General features: G+C 40.7%; 1 protein-coding gene and 1 pseudogene across 2 annotated transcripts in view; one reads left to right on the top strand and one right to left on the bottom strand.

Moving 5' to 3' along the window:
* Positions 1–22,688, top strand: part of EFCAB6 (EF-hand calcium binding domain 6) — a 265,088-nt gene that overhangs the window by 50,101 nt on the left and 192,299 nt on the right. Inside the window, exons 4-5 of the mRNA XM_008058673.2 lie at positions 163–251; positions 9,302–9,368. Of these exons, the coding sequence (XP_008056864.1) occupies positions 163–251; positions 9,302–9,368 (156 nt within the window). The remainder of the gene's footprint in view (positions 1–162; positions 252–9,301; positions 9,369–22,688) is intronic.
* Positions 5,258–6,439, bottom strand: LOC103261043 (annotated as a pseudogene). Its single transcript, XR_002481997.1, has one exon. The product of XR_002481997.1 is annotated as a nucleophosmin pseudogene (transcript).

The raw sequence follows: 22,688 nt of genomic DNA, 5'->3' as shown, positions 1-22,688 counted from the left end.
AGAATGCATGTCAACTCTGACAGCTGAATTAAGCAGTTACCAATAATAAGTAATAGTGTTCTACATTACATCATGAGAGCTATGATTTAGAACTCTCCTACACTGTCTGTTGCTTGGATCTTAATGCTCTAACATGTTGTCATTCTTCTTGTTTGAAAGTAGATCCCCCTGACCAGCTCGGGCACTATACCATACCTTGAATTCCTGTCCAGGTTTGGCAGAATTGACACAAATATAAATGTTATAAAGAGGTAAGTGTTTTATTTGCTTGTAGGAAAATGTGAACTCTGAAATGATGAGTAAGAACTATGACACAAAACCATTTGAGCTAATCATACCAAGAGCTATCTATAGAAAATGGGTTGTCCATATGGAATTTAATGGAATTAATCCTCAGTCACATTTATTTAGAGAAGGTTTTATCATGTATATAGGAGATATTTTAGAACAAGAGAAATGATGCTGTAATAAAATTTAAACATAGCAAATGAAAACCAGATAAAATAGTTTGCATGCAATACATTTAAATTTGGAAATAATGGATTTTAATTTTGAAATAAAATATTAAGATGCCAGATTTAAAATGCGTTGGCTTTTATGCATTTGTTAATGTTGCTCATTGGAAAGTGATCATGTTATCATGGCTAGAAATGAAAACAAAAATCTTTGTATGAGCTCCTTTAGTATTTTATAGTTTTAGCACAAGCATGGGACTCATTTGCTTTGTTTTTTGCAACATGAGAGAATAGGAGTTTGACCTTTAATGTCTAAATCAGCACTAAAGTTCTTTGATTCTAGCGTGTGATTTAGAAAATATTGTTTTGGTAAAAAAAATATTGACTTATTATCTCACTCTAAATGAGTAAGCCTCATTTTCTCAGGAGTTGTATAAACAATTACATATGAGAATTAAATGTGATTCTAAAATATGAGTAAATTCTTGTACTATAGCTTTTGCGATGAATCCATTACTGGTAAACCTTAGGTATAAGAATTAGTGCAGCGGGGGAGGGGAAGATGGGGAGTTGATGTTCAATGGGTATTGAGTTTCAGTTCTGCAAGATGAAAAAGTTCTAGAGATCCTTTGCACAACAATGTGAATATACTTAACACTGCTCAACTACACTCTTAAAGATGGTGAATTTTATGTTGTGTGCGTATGTTTTTTTTATCACAATTAAAAAGAAAAAAGAATTGATGCAGCAACTCCAGCAAGAAAGACAAAATATTATCCTCTCCATGATCTGGAAATTCTCTGTGCTCTGTTTAGCTAATGCTCAGTAAGTGGGGAGTAAAATAATTTCCAGACTATTCAAAAGAATGACAAGTTGTTCTCTAGACTGCATATTAATGCTCTTGATCTAAAACCATCCCCATTTGTAGGATAAGGTTGTTGGATGGACAGTAACCTAACTTACATATTTTTTTGTTGGAAAAACCAAACTACTAGAAAAACTAAAAGCAAGAGAGCTTTTTTCTTGTTGTGAAACCTCAGTTTAAAAATTAATCTGAGCTTTTTAAAAAGGATCAGTTACTTTTTAAACATAAAAGGCTAAATATTTAAACTAAATTGGAAAGATTCCTGACTTACTCATAAAGCTGAATTCTCTTTATTGTTGGAAATAATTCATTATGGCAAACAAAGACTTCTCTTTCTAGTAGTATGGAGGGCTATATGCCACGAATAACATTTCCACTAAAAACAATTAAAATGTGGGATAAAAGTTAAAATGTACATACATTTTAATAAATTACTGAGCTAGCAAGAAAGTATGGAATCTTCAGAGGCCAAACATAAAGTGAAAATTGGAACCCAGAGAAGGAAGCATTCTATAAAGTCGCTTTTACCCTGGGACTATTGTCCAATTCTTGGTGAATTTGTGTGTTCAGTTTTACTGGCCATTTGGAGTAAAAGAGAGAAGAGACAAAGTCTAGGGAGCCTGCCCAAGGTCAAAGAACCTAATAGATAGCCATAGCATATAAAGTTGGAACACCTACACCCTCAGGTAAGAATAAATTACAAATATAAACCTGCATCACAGAAGGGCACAACAAAGACAGCTACCTATTTCAACACTGGTGTTCAGTAAATAGGGGGGAAAATTGTAATTACAAGTCAATTTACATGCATGTCTGTGCCTGAATTAAAGCTACCTGTATGTTCTGAAAAATTTCAGGCCAGGAACTTATTTAAAAGTAGTCCTGGGCTAGGTGTGCCCTTCTGTAGAAGAATGTATCTTCAATCTATCACTTAAAGAATTTCCACAAAGTGCCAAGTAATATCAAATCATGCCAAAAAGTCTTAAAAACATATGAAGAGACAAAGAATGAGGACTGTAAACCAATAGACATAATATCCAGTAGAATCAAATCTCCAAACACTTGAAATATAGGAACTATCAGATATGTAATCTAAAACCAGTGTTTTAGTATGATAAAGAAATTAAGGAATAGATTCGAAATAGGAATATAAAATAAGAAGCAGTAAAATTAAGATTTTTAAGAAGTATAAAATATAACTTCTGGTACTGAAAAATATGATAATTGTAGATATAAAATTCAGTGGGTACACGAAAATAGTGGATTAAACACAGTTGAAAAGAGCGTTTGTGATGTGGAAGATAGTGCTAAAGAATTATCCAAAATGCAGCTCAGAAAGACAAGAGACACAAAATTTGGAAAACAGTTACAAGAGATGTGGAAAATAGGGGTAGAGGAGGTCTAATATACTTCTAATTGGATTTCTAGAAAGATATCTGTCTCAGTCTGTTTTGTGGGGCTATAATAAGAATACCTGAGACTAGATACCATAATTTATAAGAAAATAAAATTATTTATCATGGTTCTTCAGTCTGAGAAGTCTGGTGAGGGGCATTTTACTGCATCCTCACATGGCAGAAGGCAAGAGAGGATCGACTCCCTCCATCAAGCTCCTTGATAAGAACACCTAATCCCATTTAAGAAGTAGGAGACCTCATGGCCTAATCACCTTTTAAAGTCCTCTTAATGCTATCACATGAGCATTAAGAATTTTTTGGAGGGGCATATTCAAACCATAGCAATATAAGAGAAATTTTGAAAAAAATAATGGCTGAGAATCTCAAGCTAGGTAAACAAAAATAAATACCCATCTAGACATATCACAGTGGAACTGCAGAACATCAAAATTAAAGAAAAAATATAAAAGGCAGTGAGAAAAAAATGGAATTGACTTTTGAGGAGTGACAATTAAATTACACTGACTTCTCAACAGTGACTGAAAACTGTAAGATGGGGAATCTCTTCAATGTACTGAAATAAAATATTTGCCATCTCAGAATCTGACATTATATTTGTAAGAATAAGAGTAAGCTTGTCTTATGGGAGCCCCTGGGACAACTTTTCTCTTTTTGCTACAGTATACACTCATCTACTGACAGTAGAGTACTTGGAAAAAACATCTGGCACCTTTACCTACTGTGTTCAAACCAGATATTTTTCAGCCAGCATCTTGGATAATTTCTTCATATCAACTCATATAAAAAAAGAGGTAGTCTATGCAGTTATTGAATTATCAGGTCTTAGATTGGGTTGAATCTTAGAATAGTGACAGAGGTACAGCTCAGATTTCCTTACCTTGTGCTGGTGGGACCTAAACTTTTGATCACAACATTTCTCTTCTGGAAATATGTTTGGGGAGGTCATGTTTTATACCAGCCAAAACTTAATGCCATTGATAACATGGAGTGAATATGATACATCTCTTCTGCCCAGGCACCTTTACTTTAGTAGAACTGGTCATGTATAAAAATTACCATATTGAGGAACTTCCTGAATATCTAATGGCAGATAATTAAGTGGGAAACAACATGAAAATTAAGAAGGTATATTATGGGTACATATAAATGATTATGGAATGATATTTTAAAAGTTTATGCCTCTGAGTATATAAGAGCTGGTAATAGCAAAATGTGGAACTATTATTATATCTAGCATAGAGGACCTTGTACTTTCTATAATAATCATAGTACCATCATCAGCTCTTCAAAAACATCCAAGGAATTATTTTACTTAAAATGAGCAAACTAATCAGGTATGGTGGCTCATGCCTTTGATCCTAGCACTTTGAGAGGCAGAGGTGGGAGGATTGCTTGAGCCCAGGAGTTTGAGACCAGCTTGGGCAACATGGCGAGACTGCATCTCTACCAAAAAAAAAAGCCAGGAGTGGTGGTGTGAACCTTTAGTCCTAGCTACTTGGGAAGCTGACACAGGAGGATTGCTTGCACCTAGGAGTTGGAGGCTGTGGTGAGCCATGATTGTTCCACTGTACTCCAGTCTGGGTTACAAAGTGAGAGAACATGACTCACAAAAAATAAAAAGAGCAAGCTAAACTTTTGAGATTTGCTTCAGATGGATGTGTGGGACATTTCTACATATGGACTGAAAGTACCCTCTGTATACTAGATAACCCATATACACTTGGCACGATGCTACTTTCATGAAGAATAAGTACAATCTTTAACGTGTAAAACAATCAAATGGATTTATTCTAAGTTTTTAAAAGCTTTCTGAGCTTTTAAAAAGATTTCTCACAGAGTTCTGAAGATCTTACAAAAGAACCTGAGAACTATGTTGAAGCTAGATTCATTTGCAAAGACTCTATATTGAAAGATTCCTTTGCCAGACCAGGTACCACAGATTCAAATGGATAAAGGAAACAACAGCAGTGGAGCATTCGTTCTCAGAGCAGATGCAATGTTGATTCTAGGCAAATAGACTGTGGTACGATGAAGAAAGTAAGAAAAAAGGCTTTTGGCCAGGAGATTTAGAAGAAAGAAGAAAAAGATTATTTTCTACAAATAAGCAAGTGGTTGAAGAAGCTACCAGAAAAGAAACCCATATAGAAAAAAAAAAGCCTGCTGTATAACATCTTAAATTTATATGTCTCTAAATTTCAATTCAATTTATTTTGAATTTTTGAAGATTAGAGACATGATAAAAGTAAATGAAAAACATTTATTTATTTATTTATTTATTTTAAACTTTTAATTTTTTTAACATATTTTTTATTTTAAAATTGTGGGGTACAGTTAAGGGTTAGGTATACAAATATGCATTGTGCAGGTACCCTTGTTGATGAGGTGTGCCCCCCATCCCCAGACAGATATCGACTACTGTTAATCCCACCTCCCTTCCCCTCCCTGCCCCCCCCATAGTTTCCCACCACTGTCAATCCTTTTCTTATTAAACTTTTAATTTTTAATTTAATTTAATTTTATTTTACTTTATTAAAATACTGAGTTTATTTCACATGTATATTTTTGTCTCCCCACCATTTCCATGTCTGACCACCACTACTACTATGCCCTATCATAACATTCCATACATACTTAAAACCAAGCAAAGGGCAGAGTTCCATCTTTAAAAACTAAACAGGCATTTTGGACAACACATTCTTGGAACACATTCAATGGAACCTGAACAACATTTATCAAACACGGTAGGGAAAGTTCTCACTCTGCATTATAAAAAGGACAGTCAGATATTAACTGTTACAGAAATGAAATAAGACGGAAAACTTTTAACAAACTGTTTAAACTATTTTTTTAAAGAGATTTCCTCCACTGCCAGAGATCTTGAATAGCCTCCTGGTCAGTCATCCCAAAGCAATTCTTCACATAATTGATGAACTTGGCTTCCACCTTGGGAAGAGAACCACCTTTTTCTATACTTCCTTGCATTTTTGCCTTAATGTCTTCTACAGAGCTAGATCCTTTTGGTATTTTAGGAGTTTTTTCCTGTTTTTTGATGAATTCTTGACCCTTTGATCTTGGTGTTGCTGGTTTTGAGTCTTCCATTCAGGTTTTATTCTTGTGCATTTTGGCTGAAGTATCTTGTACAGATTTCTTCACTGGAGCTTTTTCTTCAGTTTCCTCATCATCAAAATCATAATCATCATCATCATCATCATCAACTTCATCAGCAGCAAGCTTTACTTTTTTCTAAGGAATCTTGCTGCTACCTCCAGGAGCAGATCTCTTTCCAGATTTACTTAAGAGTTTTACATCCTTATTCTCTTCATCTTCTGACTCTGCATCTTCTTCCACAGCTACTAAATGCTGTCCACTAATATGCACAGGCCCTGAACTACACTTCAACCGTAAGACCACGAGTGATGTTATTTCAAAACCCCCCAGGGAAACCGTTGACGGCATAGACATTTTCAAAGTTGCCAGTGTTACTTTCATTGGGCTGCCTTCATAATTCATTGCCTCAGCTTCAACAATGTACAATTCATCCTTTGCCCCAGCCCCTAAACTGACCGTTCTTAAAGATAACTTGTGCTCATTTTCATCATTATCCACCTTAAAGTGATCATTTTTGTCAGCCTTTGGTTCACAACCGAAAAGATAGTTCTGGGCCTCAGGGGGCTCATGTCCATGTCCATCGAATCTTCCATGGGGTGGTGGCTCGCTGTTAAGTGGGAGAGAAGGCGGACGGAGGTAAATGACTACTGCTCCAAAGAAGAGCCGCACAGGACAGAATCACACCGGGGCTTAATTTTTTATTTTAAAGATGTAGGGTTTAATTCAGGGTTAGATATACAAATTGAGAAAACATTTAAAAAAATAAAGACTGAGGGTTAAATAAAGACATTTTCCAACAAAAACTGAGATACTTGATCTCCTGCAGGACTTGACTAAAGGATATTATAGAGGCAGAAGGAAAATGATCCCAGATGGAAGGTCTGAGATTTTAGGAGTGAAGAACAAATACAGTGGCAAAATATGGGTAAATATAAATGACTATTGGCTATAGAAATGACTACAAAATTTTCTATTTGTGTTTGATAAAAAATTTAGAATTAAAATATCAGACCGGCAATAAGCTGAGAATGGAAAAATGCATTTAAAATCTTCCAAGTTCTATTTATTAGTTGATAGGAGGATGAAGATATCAATTAACTTTATACAATGAAATATCATAGGTGCACATTGTGATTTTTGAGCATAACTGTTAAAGAATAAAAACAAAACATTTAACTTCCAAACATTTTGAAAAAGAAGAGGAAAATCTAGAACAGGCAGTACAAATAGAGAACATAAAATAAATTTTTAGACCTATATCCATATATATTATATAATTACATTAAATGTGAAAGGATTACATATTTCAGTTAACAGACAGAGATTAATTGGACTGAATAAAAATTGCAACTATTGACTTTTTTAAAATAAAAAAAGAAAAAGGATGGAAAAAATATGCCATACAAAAATAAACAAAAGGAAGTGGGAGTAACTATATTAATTTCAGGCAAAATAGATTTGCAAACCTTCGCATTTAACTATAATAAATGTTCCACTTAAGAGACAAAGATTGTCTAGATAACACAGAGTAAAATCCACTAAAAGAAAAACCTAAATATAAACATATAGTGGAAAGGTTAAAAGTGAAAGGATTTAAAGACACATATTTAATACTAATGTAGAAGCTAGTGCCACTAAGTTAATATCCAACCATAAACAGTCACAGCTTGGGTTCTCCTGAAGCAGACACTGAAATGGAGTTTTGAGAGCAAGATATAAATTAAGGAAAACACCTGCGAAGGGAAGATGGCTTGGCAGAGGGAGAAGTTGAACTGCAATGTAGGCCTGCCCAATCCTTGACTGGCAGGGATGGAGGATGCAGGAGGTTGTGACTGGAAGGGAGGGCCCACTAGGGTTCCAGTGGGCTGGCAGCATTCCGTTTCTTCAGCAGCGTGGAGGTGCACAGGTATTTGTTTTTATTTTTTAACTCTTAAACATATTATAAATGGTGTTTTGTATCTATTGAATATATCATTGAAACAGTATTAAAATGTTACATTTAATATGATATTATAAGATTTGAATTCCTGATCAGGTCCTATCTTTAACTTGGACACAGACCCTAACTCCTCCTATCCTCAGTTTCCTCCCATGTAAAAAGAAGTTGATCTCTGCTGGAAACACTCTAGTGACTTCCCCTTGCTCTTTGTTTGAGGTACAGGCTCCTCGTTAGGGCCCACGACGCCCACTAGGGCCTGGCCCTGCCTCCATCCTGGATGTAGCCGGCACGCCTTCCTGCTGCCCAGCCAACTCCGGTCTTCCTGGCCTCTGACTGCTGGCCCTGGGACGTGCAGAGCTTCTGCTTCCTTGGGTCTTCATGCCAGCCATAGTCCTTTGCTTTGCCTGGAAGTCTTCATGACCCCTCGTGGGTCTCTCTATTCAATGACACTTGGTCAGAGAGGTTTTTTGTTGCCTACCCTATCTAAAGAATCATCCCATCTTCCCCTATCTCCAATTTATTCCCCTGCCTGTTTGTTTTCTTCATGACCCCTGTTATTATTTCCGTGTACATTATGTGCCTGCTTATTTCCCATCAGTCACTGTCACCAGTAGGAGTGGAGTCTTGCTCACTGCCATGAGCCCTATACATGGCGTGCAGGAGGCGCTGGACAGACATTGTGAAGTGGAGGAGCCCTGGTTCTGCCTCTGTCGTTGCCTACTCCCCTTCCCCCATCTCTACCAGTCTGCTCCAAAGAAGGGCTTGAAGTGGTTTATAGACACACAGATAATACAAAATAAAAAATGGTTAATATGGGCAAGCAGACAGAACCAAGGGGATGGTATAGACACACCTTGACCAGGAAGTCCTACACTGAGTGGCTAAAAGTAAGCCACACAGTGGACTTGGAGCCCCTCCGTGGTCAGGACAAAGCAGCAGCAGAGGAGTCAGGAGCTGGGTCTGAAGCCAGACCACCTTGATCTGACCCCAGGCCTCCACCTCCTCACAGGTGACCCCCATTCTCCTCATCTATAAAGATCCCTAGTCTCCTCGTCAGTAAAGTAAGGATGAAATTGGACCCTAACCCACAGAGTTGTTGAGAGGTCGAAGTGAGATGAGGTTTGTTAAGGCTTGATGCATAGTAAGTACTCATTAAATGACAGCTGTAATTACTCAATTCCCACACTACCCGAGGAGGAATAAATTACGTTATATTTCATTTTACAAATAAGGAAACTGAGGCATGCTATTTGCCCAAGTCCACGCTTCTGGCAGATGGTAGCTCATAAAGAAATACCTTGTGGGCAACCTCCTCGGGTCCCCTCCCACTGTGGGAGCTTTTTTGTCTTCTCAATAAACGCTGCTTTCTCACTTTCAAAAAAAAAGAAGAAAGAAATGCCTTACACTTTAAAATATATTATTTAGAAATCCTTGTAATTTTGATGACTGCATCTTCTATGTAACATTTATTTGCTTAAAATATTTTAACAAAGCCTTTTTAATTTTTATTTTTAAGGGGAAGTGGGAATAAAATGAATTGCTGCCGGACGTTAAAAGAACTTGAAATCCAAGTGGGAGAAAAGGTAACAGAGATTAAAAAAAAAAAATGATTTCCACCTCCCCCTCATCAACAGTAATTGGTAGCAGAGGTAGATAATACAAAATGAGCTGCACCTTGTCATCTGAGTTCTCGTGTCAAAGTCGTCTGACTAAATAGATCTTCTGATAACAAGCCCATGTGAAAGCTTCTGTTCGGACTACTTTGACTGCCTCGGATGGCGTCTCTTTTGATGAATGACACCAACACTAGTCCTGGAATATTAATTTCTTTTGTATTAACTTTAGATCATTATTAGTAGGGCTGCCTTTTCTGTCTTTGTCTAAGACTGAGCAGGTTTTTCTTTAGAAAGAGAAAAAGACTGCAGCAGCAAATGCCAATCAAAAACAGCATGGTAAAAATAACCAGGCGAACTCAAAGTGATTTATATGTAAGTATTGAGTAATTTAGCCACAAAAGCTACTACGTGTGTTGAGAAAAAGAGGGTATAGCTTTGTTTCTATTTGCTAATTGTGGTGAGATCTCACCGCGCACGGCTAAGGAGGGGAGGAGATGATAATGTCATTCAAGGTTTGGAATCGGACTCCTTTTTAAAATGCATTTGGGCCTGTCAGTTACACGAGCAGTTTGAGAATCCTGCTTTAATTTATTTGATTCAATATGTTGGTTTGAAATGTGACAAATTTTCTTTCTTTTTTGAACTCTTCTAAGACTTTCATACATTTCAAACTCAAAAATAACCAGAGATTCACAAAATGTTTGTCTCCATTTCCCAGGCTGATACCATTAAGACCAGAAAATTCATCTTAATATGACAATTTTTTTTAGCGCTATGTGTTCCTAAAAACCTGTCTCACTATAGTTGGTATTAGTAGGAACCCTGCTGTAATTATCTGCTTTTTGTCATGGCTCGTTTGTTATTCTGTAAGATATATGTAATATGATTGATATTATGTGTGTTATATGTCTTTTATTGGTCTCTTCATAAACTGTGCTAATCATGAAACACTCCTGGGAAAGTCTAGTGTTTGTAACAATCATCTCAGCAGCATAAATATTGTTATGGGCCAATAATGCAACATGACAGTTAGTGTGGAGTGTGTGGACATGGGCTATGATTGTAAATTACTGAAAATAAGGCTGTGGTAAGCAAATCTCAAAAGGAACTCCATCACATTCCATCCTTTCAACTAATTTCTTTTTTATGCCCAAGCTCCTCTCCATAGAAAGCCTTCACTAAGAGTGATTTAAGCCCATGTGGGGTTCTTGCAACAGGCTGTGAGAACAAATAGGTGAAGGTGAAAGGCTGAGAGGGTGCTACATCCCAGTGCAGTGCATGGTTTTCTCTGCCACTAATTCCAGGCAGCACAGAGTGCAGCCCAAATCCTACTCGACCCCAGGCAGACAGGTGGGGTGAGACAAGACTGATCTCAGGACCCAGTCAGACCTGGATTTTCCTCTTGGGGTTAGGCCATTTACCAACCAGGTGGCCTTAGGCAAGTCCTTGTCCTTGGGTTTTTGTCATCTGTCAGTGGGGATAACAATAGCTGCCTTGAAGTGCTGTTATGTGGCTTAAAAATGCATCCAGTCTGAAGTACCTGGGACACGATTAAGTTTATCACTACACATCCTGTGAAGTACAGGTAGAAACATACCTTCCCCTTCCCCTCCATCCCTAAATGAAGAGAACAGACCAGGTAAACCCCTCAGCTGTCTGCTGTGTGCTATAGCACGCTTCTAGTTAAGATGCTGATCCTGTTAGTGATCGCACACTAGTGTTGGAGACTGAGAAGAATACCTAGGAATTATCAAAGTGAGACTTTCTTCATACACATGGCATTGCATTGTTACAGTTTGGGAATGAAGAAATGCTAATTATTTTATTTTAAATATAAGTCCACATGGCTTGTTGGAGCCAAGAGTGCCTGCTAAATGTCTCTGAAGTTCTGGAGCCAGACTTTGCTGATGTATGTGAGGACTAGCCTTCCTAGACCTACAGATCATTAGTAGTTGGAACCCCAAGCTGACCGAACCCCAGTGCTCATATTTCCTGCTGATTTATCTCACAGTGAGCTTGGTCTGATGATAGTTTGTTGGCCTCTCCCTTCTTCACGGGCACTCAGACCCTCGACAGATGTTTACATTCATGCTTTCTATCCATTCGAACCTGAGACTCTCTGAGTCCCATTTTCTCCACTATTCAAGACAGAAGGCCAGACAAGACAATCTCCACGTCTTGTGTCTCTGTCTTTGGTGACAGTGCTCCACGACTTCACAGGAAGAGGTGCTGTCTGTTCCCAGCGGGCCCAGTATTGGGGGGAGGAGGAAGTTCTGTAAGGCCAGGTGGTCCTCATTGTGTCCTTTCCCGGCTCTGCCTGGATCTGATTCTGGTTTAATTGTGTTCGGTTTCCACTCTGCAGCCACCGTAAATCCTGCCGTACCTCGCCTGCCCCTTCTCTCTTGGCCTAGCTTTTTGTTTTGGTCACAAACATGACCCTGTAATTTCTTTTTTTCTTTTCCTTCTTTTTTCTGTGTGCCCCCTTCTCCAGAGACCCTGTGCTTTCATTTGGCTCCCTTCTGTGCTTTTGACTGGGCACCTCTGGACTGGCTCTTGAGTTCTCTGGTCTTCGGGTTCTTTGCTCCTATAGTCTCCTGGGAGGCAGAGGGATTTAGGGAGAATCCGGTTCCCTTGGGACTGAAATCCAGTCTCTGAAGCTTGGGAGTTAGGGTGGGTACCCCTCACTGTTCTCAATTTCCTCATCTTGACAGTGGAAATAACAGAACCCACCTTTCAAGGTACTTACGAGAAAGATTGAGTAATTTAAGTGAAGCCTCTGGCATACAGTAGAGGCTCAATAAATGTTAGTCCCTTCCCCCACTGACTAATGACACTGGTCCTCCTTGTCTAACACTACTAACACCCTTCCCCTTCAGGTGGTAGACTTTACCTACCACCAAGTGCCACCTCCTTAGCCACAGTGGTGTTTGGTTGTTTTCACTTGTGAGAAACAGAAGACCCCAGCTTAACTAGCTTAGACAATAAGGAACTTCTTATCTCACCTAAGAATAAGTCAGAAGGGAGTGTGGGAGTGTGAGCTGATCAACCCTTAGCTCCTTTTGGTCACCAGGAGGTTGCCACCAGGCATAACATGCAGGTATTTCAAAGTCAAACTTTTTCCAATGTGCTATTTCTTCCAATGTGACTCTTTAAAAACAAGACAAAGCTTCTCCCCATGTCTCACTGTCTAGAATTATGCCCCATACCCAAACCAATTACTGACAATGGAATTGGTCCCTGCCAGTAGCCTGGACCAATCCTGATTATCACCTTGTGTAACCACAAGAAGCACTTGGCCACCCAAGGAGTGTGAATGTCTACACAAAATGGAAGGTTTTGTTAGAAAGAAGAGTGTAGAAGTGAGTGGATTTGGGAAGGCAACCAACAGCATCTGCTTCAGGTACCCACTGAAAGGATCCCTCCAGGCTGGGCGAGCCCTCATATTTTTGACACTAATGGAATTTTTTGGATTTTACCATCTCTAGTAAAAATAATAGCTAGCATTGATTGAACACTTAGTAGACACTCTTCTAAGTGCTTTAACATACTGGATCATGTAATTCCCAGGAGAACCCCATGAGGCAGGTGTCATTGTTATCCCATATTGATGTAGGTGGAAACTGAGAACAGAGACTAAGCAATTTGACCAGGGACACACGGCTGGTGGGTGGCGAACCTGCAATTCAAACCTCAGCAGCACTTTGCTCCAGAGTCCTTGCCTTAACCACTAGCCTCCCCTGCCTCTCGGAGGTCCTTTTCAGGGAAGGATTACTTTGCATTCAGCTGCTGTGACACTTGCTATGCCTGTAGGTAGACCCAGTTCCATCACCTAGAAGCTCTGTTCACCGTCACTGTGTGAGTAAATGGAGTGTTTTGTTCAATCACAGAGTCACCTTTCTGTCGTGTAGCATCTACCACAAATAGGCATTTGGGAATTTTCTTCCCTCTTCTCTCTCTGGTGTCCTGCCTTTCACACCCCCTCACACCTCCTTAGTCATGTATGCACCTGTCTGCACTGGAGGGCCCCACTTATCCTGGTAGTGACAGTGTCTGAGACCTTAGACGTGGATTCCTCATGTTCTTCAGGTAATCTGCCAGGACAAAAGGGACTCAAGCAAAGCTTCAGTGTGTTGCCAGGCTAACAAAGTTTTGGGCTTCTTTCTCTGTTTTATCATTTGTCACCTCCCCATAGGAGGTGAAGACAGTAGTGGCTTAAAACGGAAGACAGTCCCATCTTGCCACTTAGGATGGTGTGAGTGGCGACTCTAAGACTTGTCGAGGGGAACTACTGAGAAATAGGAAGCTATTCTGACCTATGTGAGAACACAGTACATGCTTAGAAATGGCATGGCTCTTCCTCCTGCCCCCCCAAACTATCATTAATTGAAGACAAGAATTAAAGAATGTCTATTCAGCTCAAGAAGTATAAAAAGGAGAAGGAACATCCACAGCCCCAGGCTGTTTGCTCTTGCACCACACTGCTCCCCAGTTCAGGGAGCTCTCAAAAAATAAAAATACAAAACAAGCTCAAAATCTTGGGTGCCACAATGTCAGAACATCTGGTCTACCCAGTCAGCTGTGACTAGTGTGTCTGTGGGACACCAAGTGATCTGACACTAGTTTTTATGGGATTACCCCGGTGCCTTAGAGTTGTATACATACAGCCTTAGTCATTTCAGAAGCAATTAGTAAATAATTATAGGTACTGAACTGTTTGCTTGCTCTGTAATATCCTCCTGAAGGAGAGACAAAAGTGATGGGTAGATTCATTTTCTTAAATTGGTGAATTTTCTTTAAAAAGAAATCCTTAAAATTTACTGCTCAAGGAATAAAGAATCAGTTGTTAGTCAAAATCACAACCATTTCATAAACATACCTTAATATTACAACACCACATTAGCATGAATGAATAGACTGGAATGCAGTCTGTTTGCCTAATATAAAGGCTGTGTCAAACTCAAAATGAGGCCATTTACTAAAATATACAAACTCTTGCTTAATTCCTAATATTCTTCTAATCCTACTTTCATCAGCTCTACTTTGGTGCACTTGGTATTAATTGCCTATTGTAGCAGGTATTTGAACACATCTTCTCTTTCATCTGAAGAAAATATTAGCATATCGCAGAGCTGTTGGGACAGATTGTATCTGAGGCACTTTTTCCTCCTTGCAGAAAAGCCTATCAATCATAACTGAATATAGTGATTAATAATGTCACAGCTTTTATTCGTGTGTCTACGTGCAACTAAATGAAGAGTAGCACTTACATTTTGATCTAGAGAATCTCACACCACAAAATAATCAGTTGCCATTTTATAAAAAAATTATATTGAAAATGCTTCTACCCCAGGACCTATTTTTGGTTGTTCTATTATTAATTTACTAAAGCCATCATGAGGAAATTACAGCAAAGATTCTGTTATATCAGTATTTGTAATTATTTCAGGCTAAGTTTATCTTTTTTTTTAATATCATATTCCTGCATGTGACAAATTAATAGTACAAACACAAGACTGTAGGGGTGAATGTTGAAAACAGCATGGTGTAGGGAAATAGTCTGGAGCTCTGGACTTGGCTAGCCTGAGTCTGCATTTGAGTGTCACTCTCGGAATGACCCTGAACAATCTAGGCTTTTTCCAGACTTTCCCCATCAGTGAAATAGGGAAACAATATCGCAAGGTTTTTCCATATTGTTGGAATTTTATGTGAGAATAAATATAAAATGAACTCTCCAAAGTGCTGGGTCCATAGAATTTACTAAAAATAATTAGAAGGAATTTGTATTTAGAGGACATATGCGTTCTTATGTGAAAAATTAAATGATGATCTGTAGTCATCTATGGTTAACAGCTACAGAGGGGAAGGTTAAAGCCTATAGGCTGATGATGCCCACAATCATGTCTCGCTCTGATGCCCCAAGATCACCAGTGTCCACAGGAAAAACCACAACTTCTGGTGGTCCTCCTGCCCCACCCAGGAAGTCTTGCTCTCCCCAAGTTTCACTACTTACCATTCATTCAAGCAGAAACCAATGGCTAGGCTTGATTCTTCTCTTTCCCTTAGCAGCGCCCTTCCCATTTCTAGGCCATTAGCAAGTCCCATCTGTCGCATCCTGAAACTTACCCCGAACCTGGCCACTTCTGCCATCCCACTGCCGCCCTTACAGCCCAAGCCACCATTATCTCTAGTCTGTGCTTTACCAGTGACCCCTTAGCTGGTTTCCTGTTCCCTTTCTTGCCCTTACAATCTGTATTCTACTTGAAGCCAGAGATTTCTGTTCAAAACATAAGTCAGATCTCATCAGACTCCTCTGGTGAAGATGCCCCATGGCTTTTGATAGCACATCAAGTAAACTTCAGTTAAACATCCTGGCTTATGGAGCTCTGCATGAGAGGTCTCTCTGGAGTGATGCTTTTTAACAACTCTATCTAAAATGGTATATTTTTCCAAACACTCAGCACAGACTGAAATTTTGTTTGTTTACTTGTTTATGACTAGGATACATGTTCCATAGAAGCAGGCACTTTCTCTGTCTTGCTCACTGCTGTCACTTTAGTGCCTTGAACAGTTCCTGACACCTGATATGTATTTAGTAAATATGTATTGTATGAATAAAAAAAGTTTTGAAGAAAATTTCATGTTATTTGGAATAGTCCAGAACAATTTGAGGAGAAAATTGAGATTGAAGCTTGGGTCTGGACCATAGATAGAGTTTCAATCTATCACATTGAGGATGAGAGGGGAAGAGATGTGGGGAAGCTTTCAAATTGCAAGCTGGAGTAAGCAAAGGGTATGGGGTGGTAGGTGGAGATGTGGTTGGAGCACAGTGGAGACAAGCCCTATAACTATTCTGTGGAGAGCTGTGTTTCTCAAGGCAGGCTGGATAAAAAGAAGTATTTGAAAGCCAGATTTTAACCCTAAGGCATGGGGCAGAGAGAAGGATGATTGAAGGTTTCTGAGAAGGGAGTTATGGTGTGAGAAAAAGATATTTAGGAGATGGCTGTCAGCAGTGTAATAGATAAATTTGCTGAGAGGACAGCTGGAGTTAGGGGTCCCTATTATTAGGCTTGGAAGTCATCAGTCACCCTCTTAACATCATCAGCAGCCTGCATATGTTGAGCACCTACTACTGATGTAGGAGGGATACCATGTGTTTACTGGGGATACAAAGAAGAGTAAGATCTGATCCTTGGCCTTCAGAAACTTAATCAGTTTGGGAACACAAACATAGGTGATACATTACAAGGCTTAAAATTTTGTTTATTAGGTGATATATGACTCAGATCAAGAGAAGTTCGGGAATAGAGCAATGTGAGTTGCTCTTACTGAAAATCAGTTGAGTGATGTGGACAGTAAACTCCTTAAGAGTCTGTAAGAGGATGTCAACCTTTCTGGCTACTGGGGAGGGTGATTGGTTTGAGACTGGCCTTGGAGGAAGGGTAAGACTCTAGATGGTTTGTAAAAACTGGGGGCTCATGAAGCCTTAGAATTAGTGAATGAACAAGAAGGAAGGCAGACACGTAAGGGGTGGGTGTTTCCACCAACGAGATCAGTTTTCCAGGAGGAAAGATGTCTCTGGGGTGCAGAGAGAGGGAGAGGATGTAAGCACTTCCAGCTCAGTGTGCACTGAGTGAACTCACGATCTTCCTCCCCAAACCTGTGCCATGTTCTGCATTCTTGATCTCATCCACTCAGGTCACCAAATGAGAAACTGGACACTACTTTGATTTTCCTTCACCCTATATATCTGGTTAACTACCGGGTCCTACTGACTTGGTTCCTTAAAGTTTGCCCCAGCTTTTCCAGCGCTGTCCCCCTGTCTTTGGGGATTCACAGCATACGTTATCACAGTAAAGTCTCAGAGGCAGTTACAGTATAGAAATCCATTGAATGTTGCTGAAGCCATGCATTTGTTTAGCTCCAGTTACGATCCAGAGGAACTTGTGTTTGGAGGAATGTCACTTTGGGAAATACTGGGGAAGATGATAGACAAGGTTCTTTTACTTTGAAATGTGACTCTGGTTTAGTTCTTATGTTAGATGGTCTGGGACTGGCTTGAACCTTGGCAAATCCTGCAGCGGTGTGGCACTTCTCAGCACTGGCCCAACCTGGGAAGCTCTTCATGCAGCCTGAGCAGTCCCCTTTGACTTGCTGGCCTTTCTCAAAGCAGCATCCTCTCCCCGGATGTCCAACAAAGAGCAGGATGCGGGGCTGGGGGTAGCCCAGATTTTCGAGGCTAGCCCTCCTGGTGCACAGCTCTGTCCTATGACGAGCCAGGGTCCCACCCCAATGAGCTGGGGTCTCAGGGGCCCCCCTTATTCTTGACATGAGTTGCCCAAGGTGGAACTTCCATCCTAGGAGTGTGCACTGGACAAGAAAGAAAAGAGAGAAAGGAAACGTTATAGATCTGGCAACCTTTTTAAGTCCCTCAGTATGTAGACTTGGGCTTCTTTTCATAGCTGTCATTAGTTTAATGGATGGAGAGAATTTCTTCTCAGAATTCTTTAAGCTCTACATTACAGGCAAGCACTTTCAAAATGAAAATCAAATGTAGGGGGAAGTTGACATGGCTTGCGGACTCTATACCTGCAAGTTTCCCTCTCACCTTGACTGCAAGGAAACCCCAGAGCAGATTTTTGCTCTACTGCAGCAACTAGGATATCCAGGTTTCTTTAGCTCATTTTTGGGTCAGCTTTTCTTTCCTCCATTTTTGTGGACCTCATTTGAGTGTCTTTTTATGTAAGCTTGTTCAATTTTTGGTAAAGGCAGGGTATGCATATGTTCAGCAAAAAAATGTGTGGTCCTTGGCCTGTGGAGGCGCTGCCAGAGCAGGAGCAGGCGTGTCAGCCCGAAGGCAGGGAAGCGAGGCCTTTGTGAAAGGTGAGCAGCGCCCGGCCGCTCTTCCCACATGTCCCTGAATTGGAAGTTTGTGTTTATGAGGTTCTGAATGCAGTCTAATTTTTTCCTATCTGGTTTGGAGCATCTCTACCAGCTGGTAAATAGGAAATGTTCACGGTAGGAAGCCAATACTCTGCAGAGTGTAAACAGATGGAATCGATATAAAGTGACAAGTTAGACTGTGCTATTGAGAATACAGAGCCAAAACTAAGAACATAACAGTCAAGCCACTTATTCCGTTCCAGTTCATTTAGTCCTGAATAGTGCTTCATATCTGCACAGCTGTGTTGTTCTTTTTTTCCCCCTTTCTTTCTTCTGGGTTGATAATGACAATTTCAAAGAAAAACTTTAATTAAAGATTTTATACAAAATAGCCAAAAGTAGAATAATAAGGAAAATGAGCGTTGATGTGTTTATTGTAAGAGAAATCCTTTTACATGGTTTCATTTAAAATCTGTACTTCTTAAATTTAAAACAAATTTCGTAGTGGAGACAGAAAGGTGCCAGACTTGACAGCCGTGGGTGCTGAACTCTCCCATTTGCTGCAGAGCCAAGGCGTGGAGTGCTTGAAGCCTCCTCCCCTCGGGGCTCCATCTACAGGCAGGCCGTGGGATGCACTTCCTGACTGCCTTTTCTTAGGAACCAGGGGGGGAAAGGCGGCTGCTGGTGAGGAGCTGGACAGAAAGTGGTTAAACTGGAGCCAGTAAGAATACAATTGTGGAAGGTTTAATTTCGCTTGCAGGCTACCTGCTGGCGTGAAGATTCTTTTCCTACCTCTGTAGAGGGCCACATCCGCCAAGGCCTTCGGTGGGATTATTTTGCAGGCTGACTGGGAATTGTGGGCTTCAGAGAGGAAACATTAGGCCCTTTCTCACCTCCTTTAAAGCTTGGGTGGTCATATTTATTTGGGTTCACAGTTTTCCTTCCTGGAGCTCAAAGTGCTATAAAAAGAATTTTAAACAAAGAACTATAGAGTAATAATAGCATCCACCGTTAGCAGTTTATTGAACCATCTGAACTCAGTGGGGGTACAAATATGAAGCAGTTAGATTTTTCTGCTCTCACTGTTCTGAAACAGGCACTGGCGAGTCTCCCTTTTCCTCCCTTAAGGATTTCTTAGGCAGGTCTCGTGGCACTCTGGTCACATCTAGGTATAAACAGACTGTTCAATTTAGCTCTTAAGTGGGAGCACATTCAGCATCCCTCTCTCTGCTCCCCCTGGCGGGGGGTGGGGGGGGTGGAGGGATAGCAATGTAGAAGCATTCCCTTTTCTCCGCAGCGCCCAACACCTGTTGTTTTTTGACTTTTTAATGATAGCCATCCTGACTGGTATGATGTGGTACCTCATTATAGTTTTGATTTGCATTTCTCTGATGATTAGTGAAGCTGAGCATGTTTTCATGTTTGTTGGCTGCTTGTATGTCTTCCTTTGAGAAATGCCTGTTCATGTTCTTTGCCCACTTTTTAATGGGGTTATGTGTTTGTTTTTCTGTCTATTTGTTTGAGTTCCTTATAGATTCTGGATGTTAGGCCTTTGTTGGATGCATAGCTTGCAAACACTTTTTCCCATTTTGTGGGTTGTCTCTTTTCTTGGTGTCCTCTTAACCCATGGAAAATTAACATGTCCTGCCAACGCTAACAATAGGTGTTCAGGCTGTCCTTCCCACCCTGCTCTGCCATCTCTGTTGGCTTCTCAGTTCCTCTACCCAGGAAGACGAAGAACAGATTACTACATCCACTGAGAAATGAAATGCCTATCTGTCCTTGCAAGTACTTGTCCTGTCTGTACAGGGATTTCCTTGGCTTACCAAAGCTTCTTCCCTATGAATGCTGTAATCACCACACACATCCATCCATCTACCCATCCTCCATCCATCCATCCATCCATTCATCATCCATCAGTTTACCCATTCACCTATGCGTTATCCATCCATCCGTTTGTCCATTATCTATCTTTGATCAATCCATCCATCATCCATCCACCTACTTATCTATCATCCATCCATTCATACACTCATCCTCCATTTATCCATCCATTCATCATCCATCCATTTGTCCATTATCCATCCTTGATCAATCCATTCATCCACCTATTTACCCATCCTCCGTCCATTCACTCATCTCCCACCCATCCATTCATCATTCATCAGTTCATTCATTCACCTATCCGTTATCCACCCACCTATCCATCCATCTATTATTCATCCATACGCCTCTCATCCATCCTCCCATCCATCCATTCATCATCTATCCATCATCCACCCATCCTTGATCCATTCGTTCACTCAGTAATTATTCATTGACCCAGGCCCTGTTCTCAGTCTTGGACTTCTGCCTCCTAAAGATGTTCTTCCCTTTCTAGGCTTCTGTTATCTTAGGCTGGGCAGTGGGGCAGTAGAAGAGGGGAAGGAGGGATTGGAAAGAGTGTTCAGGGTCAGTCACATAGTGTTCCCTGACAGGAGTGTGTGGTTACTTGGTTATCTGGAACTCTCTCCTCAGCCTTTGATTCCAGTCAGCAGTTCTCATCACCATTTATTGAATGTGTTCCATGTGTGAGGCACCTGCACATGGAATCATTTCATCTTAAACGCACACCTCTACAGTGCCCTTATTCATTCCCATTTTATAGATGAGGAAACTGAAGTTTAGAGAAATCAGGTAGCTTTTCCCCAGGTTGCCTAAATAGTGTGGAACTAGGTTGAAGTCTCATTTCAGAGCTTGTGCACTTGTGGAAAGGCAGGAGGGCGAGAAGGGATTTGACACACTAGATTGTCTATTTTGGGTCACTCCAGTCCAGAGCAGTTTTACTGTTTTCCACAGGGCAAACCACCATGCCTGGGAGAAAGTGTTTATTTTCCCCACTCCCAATTTCAATCTGAAAGACCAGACATTCTGTTTCTTGTGACATTTATGATATTGCCCTTCATAAATTCACCCAAATCTTTTTTTATTATTTTAAATTTTGCTCCTATTACTTAACATTTTTTATTATTTTTATTTTTACTTTTTCCTTTAACTTCAATCCTGTGTGAAATTGGGCTTCGCATCTTTGCTTTAAATGTTAGGTAATGGCGTTTCACTTATGAAGCTACACTTCAGAACTTCAATCTTATTATGCTGTTTCTCCCCAGCCTTGCTCTCCAGACTAAAGAGTCTATGGTTTAGCCAGTTCTCACTGTTCCCTTCCCTAGACAGCTTGATTAACCTATCATCCCCAAGGTCTTGAGCATCCCCCCAGACCTGGGTTCTAAGGACACCTGGAGGGTCAGGTGCTGCCCTGCTCTCAGGGTCTGCAGTGCTGTGGTGGGGGGTTGGAAGGGTGCTATGGGGCCAGCGGGTAGGAAATAAGGGTGGGGACAACCCAGAGTGCAGTGTGGTCGGCAGGGGGGCAGGGTGTGGGGTAAGGTGTGGAGAGAGTACGACACAGTGGGAGTGTGGTGGGGGATCCGTGGGGCGGGCAGTCTCCCAGAACAGTGCTAGCAGGGCTTAGTGAGTGGGACTTAATGCGGCCCAGACTTTGTTGGGGTTGCTCAGGGTGGGGCTGGGAGGACGTCTCTGGCCAGGGGAGGAGGAAGATGATTGGGTAGAGAGGCTGAGAGATGACTTCAGAAAGCCACAAGCCCATCTCCTGGCTTTGAAGCCTTTTAATTTAAAGACAAAACTAGTTATTTTGGTTTTCTTTAAAAACCTTCAGCCTTTTCTTGGTGTTTGTGCACACAAAGCTCCCCTGAGACTTCTTCACCCACTCAGATATATGTGAGGAAGGTTGTGGGGGGCAGTAGGACCTGGGGGCTTGTTAACTTTTCCTGCAGAGAGCCTGGGGTTGTGTGTTCTGCTCAACTATTCCACTTGGGCCCTGAGGGGGAAAGCAGCCTAGACAATATGTAAATGAATGGGCGTGACTGTGTTCCAGTAAGATGTATTTATGGATACCGAAATTTGAAATTCACATAACTTTCACATGTCATGAAATATTAGCCTTCCTTTGATTTTTTCCCAATCATTTAAAAATGTTAAAAACCATTCTTAGCTTGCAGGTGTAGGAAATCAGGTGGCGGGCTGCAGCTTGCCGCACCTGGAATAAAGAGAGTTAGGTCTCCATGGGTAGTGATGTCAGGCGAGATGAAGCTTTTTCAGGCTGATCTCTGGACACTAATGAGGGCAAATCCAATGTTCTTTTCTGAGAAGTCTGCTGGGTTTGGAGCCAGGAAGCAGGAAGCAATGGCCCCTCCCCTTTTGCTATCTGTGCACCAGATTTTCCCTCTCTCCATGGATTTGGCTCTCTGAGCACTCTTCCTCCAAAGTGGTGGGGAATTGGAGGGTGGGAATGGAAAGACAGGAGTACAGAGTCCAGGCCTCCCTACCTCAGGTCCCTTTCCCCAGGGGCAG

Source organism: Carlito syrichta, unplaced genomic scaffold (genome assembly GCF_000164805.1).
Source record: "Carlito syrichta isolate Samal-C Ts95f unplaced genomic scaffold, Tarsius_syrichta-2.0.1 Scaffold303575, whole genome shotgun sequence".
NCBI lineage: Eukaryota > Metazoa > Chordata > Mammalia > Primates > Tarsiidae > Carlito > Carlito syrichta.
Note: the sequence above shows the minus strand (reverse complement) of the source record. Positions and strands in the feature narration are given on the sequence as shown.